A 9,205-nucleotide genomic window follows, 5' to 3' on the forward strand; every position below is an offset into this window, starting at 1 on the left:
ATATATATATATATATATAAATATATATATATATATATATATATATATATAAATATATAAAAAAAAATCTCACGTGAGAATAAATGTTGATTTCTGCTCAGGGGCTATTTGGTTTATGTACTTGTCTTTAAATGTCGTAGTGTATAATTTAGTGGTGAGGTTGCAGATTGCAACTAACCGAACACCCCTTCGCTCAAACCCCTCTTTTCCAAGCGCGTCGGAGAACTACTGTGGTGCACAGTTACGGTTGGCGCCTGTCTCCTTAAATCTTCCTCACTGAAAAGCCCAGTCTCCTCTGATTGGACAGCATTTTGCAGTGTTCCACATCTGCGGGGCCAACTTCTGATTACGATCAATATATTTTCTTTTGTAACTAAATCATTTTGTAACTTCGTCATTAGTTGCTATGATCTCGCCAGAGTGTGTTTCTCGACCAAAGACCTGAAAATGTCATTTTAGTGTCCAATATTTGAAATTGTCGTTTTTTCTCGTTTTTTTTCTGTGAAACAGTTTTTTGGGGGTTTTCTTTGTCGGGATCATTTATACATTGTTCGCAACCAGAAACTCTTTCAATGTACATGTGCTACATAAGTAATCTTACCTTACACTCCAAGTATGTCTACAGAATTGACACAAATTAACCATTGCACCCGTGTTTCTTGAAATGTTTTATATGGTACCATTCTATTTAAACATGATCATCAGGAGTCTATAATAACACGCATTACACTCATTCCATCTTGTCCACTCTCAACTCACATTTATCCACACTCTACATGATATCAGGCATGAAACGGGGGGGCATAGTCTTTGGGTTCCAGCAAAACTCCAGTCATGACAGGAGTGAACATGCGTGCGGATCAGTAAACTTCCCGTACAGCTGAATCCGTGCAGTCTCGAAAGCGTTTCCAACGTCTTAACATTCCACCAGGCTAAACGCAGCCTCCGGCCTTTAGCATCCGTGCTCTGGAACGATGCGGCACTTGAGGATTTTCAGGTAGTTCTGCACCTTGTTGGAGTCTCTGCGAAAGCAGTAGAGGAGGTCATAGTCTTTCATCAGGCGCCACTCGGCGCTGTCGGATGGCAACGAAGCCTCAGGTGAAGCCAGGCTGCTGACAGTGTTGCTTATTATCCCCAACACCTGCATCTGGAGAGGAGAACACACATTACAATGATCCCCTATTACAACAAAGTAAGAAGCCATAAGTGTTTTCTAAGAAGATGAATAGCTACCCTCTCATTGAGAATAATAAAAATAATAGATCCTGTCAATATAAGGAGACACCATCTAGATTTCTATCACCCATTTTTGGGTGCAATTCCAAAAAAAGACCCCACACAAAATATACATTCGGAGCAAAATATATAATATAATATATGGAGGCTATAATAATAATTCTGATCTAATTAGTTTTCTCTCCTGTGTTTATGAACAGGTGAAAATAAGTTTTGCCAGAATAACTGTTTCAAGTTCTATTTTTTCTTTCATCTGTGGCAAAAACGGGTAGCAAAAAAAAGTTTTGACAGTTGATTTTTTATTTGTCAGAATCATTGAGGCTTCCAGGTGAGTTTTTGCAAACACACAATATATGTACCTTGTGTTTAGAAATTAAGCATGAACAAATAATAAGAAACTAAAAAACATGAAGGCTTTTAGTCCTGGAATATGGGGTATTTGGTGCACTTCAGCCTCTTGTGGCTGAAATGAGTATTACAGTAACTAACACTTTAAAAAAAATGCCCCTGCAACTTTGTTTCACAGGTGAAAAAAAGTAATTTAGAAATATCATCCTAGCAAAATATTTTTTCACCTGTTTGCTAGTCATAAACACAGGAGAAAAAACAAATATCAGTCTCAGAAATATACTTGTCATTTACTTTTCACTTTCCTCTCAGGGCTTCCATATATTATACCATCTGTCCTGAATGTATATTTTGTGTGAACTGTTTTTGGAATTATACACTCAAATGGGTGACATTAACAATAAGTAAATGAATGAACAAAATCCGGATAAAAACACGACACATGGGCTTCTGTATATATTATATATACAGTATGTATATATATTATGTATACAAAGTTTGTGTAGTTGTGTAGATTCTAGAAAACACAGTAAAGCACACTAATACAAAGAATCAGTGATGCCAGCTGACCATACCTTAAGTTCATATAATGCATCTATTATATACATGTTCCAAGAAAGAAAGACATAAATGTGCTGCAGGCAGTGTGCCCAAAGGGATGTCTCTTCCTTTCTTGCTAGATTGTGGCTGAAAGTTTTTGCGCTGCATTGGGACATTGGGTCACCTAAGGGTGAACGGGGCGGTTTGGATTTGTCGTGTGACATCAGGACTTTGTCATGTGTGTCACTAAGATTACAGAGAAATCCCTGGAAGCTACATTACACAGCAGCTCCATGCATCTATCACACGTAATACATTTTGAGGCAGAGGCTTTTGGAATTAATCAAGTGAGAAGTAGAGTAATTTTCTCATAGACTTCCAAAACAACTTAGACTTGTTTTTTGAAACCAGAGAGTCTCTGATGGCCAGTAGAGATAATGCAGGTTTTAAGACACTTCCGCATTGGTTACCGCCTGGGTGGTATACTAGCCCGTGGTCAAGGGGTGTCATTGAGCCGGGGGAAAAGGGGCCAACTTCGACAGTAAGCGACAGTTCCTGCATAGTAGCCCCTTTTAAGCAAGTCGTTTAACTAATCGTGTAAACTACCGCCCACATCTTTTCACCATTCATAGAAGACATACAGTTACAGTACCTTTTCGGCCACTTTCTCCACACCTTTGCGTAGCTCGTGTACCATGTCGCTCATCTCAAGGGCTTTATTGGAGCTGAAGTTGTTGAAGTCGTGATGGTGAGCCATGCTCTGATGGAAATGCCACAGAGGATCCTTCCATGCCACCAGGAGCTTCAGGATTACCTCTGTCAGCTCCTCCCTCTACAGTGACAAAATGAGGACCCAACATCTAAAAGTCAGTTCAAACTCAAACCACTCTTTAAGTCATGATTTAATTCAAGTGATATTACTAGCAATCATTGCAGGTTTGGGATGATGCAAAAATAAGAAGTAGAAGGACACAACATTAAAAAAAGCATGTTGTACAACTGATGATGGGAAGGGGAAAGCAAACTGTTACTATGATGTGGACAGTGCATGAGCCTGACAGGAAAGAGCATTTATAAAGGTTAATTCACCGCCATTCTCTGAGCATTCTCCTTGCCATTTGGGGTGAGGATGCTGGAGGTGTGACAGTTGCGACTGACCCGGGCGATGTGATTCTTACTGGGCAGGAAGTACTGCTCCTAACGGGATAAACATGAATGCAAGACGGAAATGTCAGAGGTTGGGTGTCATCTAAATGTCAAGTGTGGGTAAAGAAGAGTGAATGAAATAGTAGAATGACCTGCAGTTACAAATGATTACAAATGGCGATTGATATATATATATATATATATTTTTATTATACACAAAATAAGTCATCATAAACTGTTAACTGAGTTTACACACCCACAGAGAGAGATATATATATATATATATATATCCATGTATCACATTTAGTAAACAAATATTGCTTTACAAAATCCAACGTATTCATTAAATATTGTCAAAAAAGCTTTGTCAGACAAATTGTGGAGACTTACAAACTCGTAGTGAAGGTCGTTTGAAATGCCGTGCGTCCTGGCTGAATGTTGGATGACCCGGTCAAACAGGTTCGCCAGGGAGAGGACGTGGCACCCAGCCTGGGCATTGGCACAGATGGGGGCTGCACCCACGCTGGTCAGTCTGCTGCAGCACAACAGACAGACCAACACCAACCAGACAAAAGATACTGGGAGGAAGAGCAAGGGAAGAACAAAAATAACTAATGAAACAAAATATTGCTGGGTGGGAAAAAAGTGATCCAAAACACAAGTCTCAACCTGAAGAATGACATAATGTCACAACCCTTTCTTTTGCAAAGTGTGCATGTGTGTTATGGGATCTTTTTTTTCAATATGTTTGAGTCAGGATGAAAAATCAAAACCAAAATGAAATCAAGAGACGGAACTGGAGTATTGGGTTAGGGGAAACAGAGACGTGAACAGGAAGAGAACAGAAGAGAACAGGAAGACATGCAGGGAGAGACAGAGAGTTATTTCTTCATGCAAAGTTCTGTTCCTGAAATAGTTACCTGATCTGATGTTTCCAGGCATCATGCAGGAGCTCCTGTCTCAGAGCCGATGGTACAGAATCTTGTCTATTAAGACCCCTGCAGCTTCATATGAGGGTCCCTCACTGACCATTTCCCTTTTACACTTTCATATCTAACAGAAAGAGAGAAAGAGAGAGAGAGAGAGAGAGAGAGAGAGAGAGAGAGAGAGAGAGAGAGTGTGTGTGTGTGTGTGTGTGTGTGTGTGTGTGTGTGTGTGATCATAATGAAGTAACCTATGGCAGTCTGCGAGAGCGATGACATCATCAACCTAGGACGTCATTCCAACACTGGATTGTCTGTCGGACACATTTGACGTTGACACTCTGGGTCCACTCAGCAGGCTTCTCCAGTACCTTTCATTAATGTCCGCGTGACCTCCAGCTATACAGCCAAAAGGTCATTTAGAGAGTTCCGGGGCACTAATACGAAGAGTCAGAATCAGCTGATGAGTGGGCTTCATGGGAGCTCAGAATGACACCATAGGGCAGCAGTAAATGAATGTCACGTTATTTAGAAAGCCAGTTAAGTGACGTCAAGTGGTTGTAGCCTGGATCAGATTATCTCAGTTGTAGGTAGTTGACTCATCTTTCATCATCAGTCGGCTGAATGTAGTAGGAAACTAGAAAAGGTCATGATTCCGGAGGTAATTAAAATCCCTTAGTAAGAGTAAAACTCCAGGCCTTTAGAATCTGAGCCAAATGCAAGGATCTTTATCAACATGGAAGGCCTGGTAATCTAAATAATTACAGTAATTATTATGAGTAGTTTATTATTTTTAGAAATGGCAGCACTAGTTATGACGGTAGAGCTGGGTGCTAGCAGCAGTGATACCAGTGCAAACAAAGACAGCAGCGCTGACGGAGCTAACAGTGCAAACAAAGACAACAGCGCTGACGGAGCTAACAGTGCAAACAAAGACAACAGCGCTGACAGAGCTAACAGTGCAAACAAACGCAACAGCGCTGACAGAGCTAACAGTGCAAACAAACGCAACAGTGCTGACATAGCTAACAGTGCAAACAAAGACAACAGTGCTGACAGAGCCTACAATGGTTACCTGTTAGTGGGTGGCTACTCTTATGCTACGACGCCATCGGTCAGGAAGGTGTTTTCAGCTGTAACCACCATATTAGAGCAGTGAAGAGTGGCGACCATGACCTAGCCAGTGGGGCACGCTCACATGCACTAAAGGGCAGTAGGCATTACTCCACTATATCTATTCAAAGCAAGTAGTTGTTTGATCATTATCTAATGTTAACTTTTGGTGAATTTAGGAAAAATCTCAAGATACCAATAGATGTAGTAATAACATAAAGAAGTAGAAATATGAGCGCCTAAATGTGTATTTCATATTATTGTGTTTTCGTTCCACTGGTCTGAAAGAATCTATGGAAGCAAAAATAGCATCAAATATCTCAAAAATGACCATAGCATGAAAAACATGTTTCTGTCTGGAGTGTCTCACCTTAACTGTGTTATTGTTATTACAATATGTGGACATTTTGTTGATAATAATGAGAATAAATAAAAGGTTGTATAATGAAAGAAATATGTTTAAAATAAGAATACTTTCCTTTCATAAAGAGAAACTGAGCAGGTTTGTTCAGGGTGACGGTGACGAAGTTCCAGTGATCACTAGAGACTGGAGTCCACGTGACTCCGCTACACGTTCACACACACACACACACACACACACAAGAGCATAGTGTTGTTGGGCAGATGGTCTCGTGTTGTCATATTCAGACTGACCTGCAGGGTAACAGGGTGACTGTAACAGTCGTACAAGCCCACAGGCCAGCACCCTCACAGGCTTTGGCCTTTTACTCCATTTTGACGGAACAAGAACTTTTCTGTGACGACTGACCAGCGACTGAACCTATACCACACTGAAATATACTTTTGTTCATTAGTGTCTGGTTTCTTTTCCTGGAAACTACACATCAAATTGATGAGGGAATTTGATGCCGTTATGAAAAAAAGCATCGAACAATCCAACAAGTCCTGATTGGCTGACGGCTTTGCAATCACTTTTGGGAAGAAATTAAAATGTTGGTTTCTTCTTTGCAATAACGGAATTATTATGTTAAGCATCAATGAAACACAGTGGTGGGCCGTCAGGGCCTGCAAAGCCTTCTCTGCTGGCCTAAACAGAGTCACAAAGTTATAGCTATTTTATAATTTGATATTTTTTCTTAAATACACTACATGTATGGTAATTTATAAAAATATTTTTCCCATTATCTTATTTTCTCATTGCACAGCTACTGTCTTCCTCAGTTGCTCTGCTTCCAGTGCAACTTGTTTTAAGAAGAGCTTTTATCCAATCAGATTTCACCTCTGTGTCTCTAGGTAAGGAGAGAGGCCCGAGGCCTGCGGACTCACAAGTGCATCCATGTGCAATTTAAGTGAATGGGGACGATATTGTTGATTGTCATAGTGTTCAACCAATCAGATCTTTAGTTTGACATGTTGGGCGTATTCTTTGATGTGCCAGAGCCTGCTAGCTGGCCTACAACTACTCAGCATTAAGTGCAGCTCAGTTTCCATGTGCAGCTCTGCAGTGAGGTGCAGCATGTGCTGTGATTGGTCAGTGGGCGAGCACGTGACTATCGTGAAACGATCACGTGATGCAGCTCAGCCAATCAAATATGGGCATTCTGACAAGTTTCCTGACTCCACTGAGATGTACACACACCGTGACACAGGGGGCTGAGACAAGGAAAGAAGTAGCAGAGCAATACATTTCCCATTTCATTTGTGAAAGTAAAATTATGAGACAAACTCCAATAGAAGAAGAATGGGTCTCGGCTTGTCATTAAGGGGTGATGGTGGACCCCGCAGCCAGACCTGTTGAGGACCACTGTCCTACATGAGTGCAAAAAACAATATATTTCCCTCAATTTAATCTTCTGCGTTTTCCTAATGCACTAGTATTATTCAAATGTATTGTTCGGTTCATAAGCCTCATACCGAACGGTTTAATACAAATATGCAAATAGTTACAGTCCCAGAAACGAATAATAGTCGTGGCGCCATCATGTGGTTATAAGGTGGAATTTCAGCTGCAGGACAGCAGTGAAGGCCCAGGTATAAAATGCACGGCCCGCCACTGATGAAACAAGATCTAATCTCATTCATTCCTAAATCAGAGAAAGACAAAAGGAAAATGAAGACCCATTATGCTTCTAAACAAAGATTCTAAAAGTTTTACAATTGTTCTAGGAGCAACACTAAACAAGAGTATACCTGATATTATAGGTAGCCTATTACAAAGTTAGATCACTGTACAATAATGTGGTGGCTCTTTAAATTATGAATTCACAAAGAGCCGGCTTGTTCTAAAGTTTTATTGCAGTAAATTAGGCTCACATTTGCAAATGCGAATCTCCCAGCTAGCTGGCAAGGGAGATACTGAATGAATTCAAATAATTTTGAATTAACTTTTATTGTATTTCTCGAATGAATAGGTGTTCTTATCCTCAATGAAATTTTCAGAGAGCTACAAAGAGTTTGACTATTGATTTTTTTCATCTTCTTTTCTCTACCCCCAGGTCCTTGAGCTACCATTACCAAAAAGAGTAAGGGGCCTGGGGAGGGGCACCACCCGCGACACCTGCAATGCGGGTCGGGGCAGGGCGAGGTCTGGTTCCACGATGACAGCAAACATTCTGGGGGTTGTGCGAGGACCGCTAGCTGAGACCACTAGAGACAAGGCACCAACTGCTCCTTATCTCACAGAAGAGGCAGAGGCAGAAAGAGATGCTTGAGATATGAGGTCATGAATATACAGACAAAACAAGGTCTGTTGAGGACTTGAGGCTTCTTTATCTGAACTTCAATCAGTATCTCTCTTGCTAGCCAGCTGGGAGATCCACATTTGCAAATGTAAACTATAACTATTGCAGTGAAACTCAACAACTTTAAAAGGACAAGCTTGCCATTTGTGAAATCATCTTTAAAGTGCCACCAAAAATAACATACACTTGCTCTTTGATCTCATAAATTATTACTATTTGATAGATGGAGTATATAATAGCATTATTTTTTTCAAACATTGCAAGGTTATTGGAATAGCAATTGTCAATCACAGATTAATGAGCCTAGAAAATCGGAGGATTACTTTGTGTGGACTAAAAATGTGATAATAATATTTCAAGGGATAGTTTCAGAAAAATGTTTGTACTTAGGTCCAACATGAATAAATCTCAATTTAATGGACTTTACATAAAAATATACCATTGCAATAGCATTTTTAAATGTATTGCTATACTCAAGGATTTTTTTCCTATATATTTGGGTTATTATAGTAATTGTTTTAATAATAACAATAACCACAATAATAGTAATAGTAATAATAATACGTACTTATTATTATTATTGTTATTGCTAATAATAATTATTATTATTTGTGTTATTATTATTACAAGTATTATTAGTATTAGTATATAAATCAGTGACTCATTCAATTCAATTTATTTTTGTATAGCCCAAAATCACAAATTAAAAATTTGCCTCAGACGGCTTTACAATCTGTACAGTACACATACGAGATCCTCTGTTCCGGAACCCTCACATCGGAACAGAAAACCAAAAAAAACGTTGAACGGGGAGAAAAGAGGAAGAGACCTTAGGCAGAGCAACAGAGGAGAGATCCTTCTTCCAGGATGGACAAAAGTGCAAAAGTGTACAGAATGAACAACATAACAGAGTTACAACAGTTAAACTCGTGAATTTGGTATTGTATGTCAAGACTCAAAGAGTTTATTTTTTGAGTTAAATTCTGCGCAATAGTCTGTACAACGAAAAAGCCCGATTTTAGATGAAAAAAAGTCTGATTTGTTGACGTGTAGTCTGTGACGTGTCGCCAGACTATCCGGTGTCGACGTGCGCAATGTGAGCTTGTTTTCTCTCTCAGTGTGCCCCGGAGATAAAGTGTTGGTGGAACAAGCCTACAAAAGCCCACGTTTCAGTTGACAGAGTTATCGAGACACATG

At 39.8% G+C, this 9,205-nt stretch overlaps 1 protein-coding gene across 1 annotated transcript; it reads right to left on the reverse strand.

The window, feature by feature from the left end:
• Positions 1-693: 693 nt before the first annotated feature.
• Positions 694-4,281, reverse strand: prl2 (prolactin 2). Its single transcript, XM_031839532.1, has 5 exons — positions 4,191-4,281; positions 3,661-3,848; positions 3,214-3,321; positions 2,777-2,956; positions 694-1,147 (listed from the first exon to the last, which is right to left on the reverse strand). The coding sequence occupies exons 1-5, from the start codon at positions 4,213-4,215 to the stop codon at positions 953-955; spliced, it is 696 nt and encodes a 231-aa protein (XP_031695392.1). The 5' UTR covers positions 4,216-4,281; the 3' UTR covers positions 694-952.
• Positions 4,282-9,205: the final 4,924 nt, after the last annotated feature.

Source organism: Anarrhichthys ocellatus, unplaced genomic scaffold, assembly GCF_004355925.1.
Source record: "Anarrhichthys ocellatus isolate YVR2014 unplaced genomic scaffold, GSC_Weel_1.0 scaffold1697, whole genome shotgun sequence".
NCBI lineage: Eukaryota > Metazoa > Chordata > Actinopteri > Perciformes > Anarhichadidae > Anarrhichthys > Anarrhichthys ocellatus.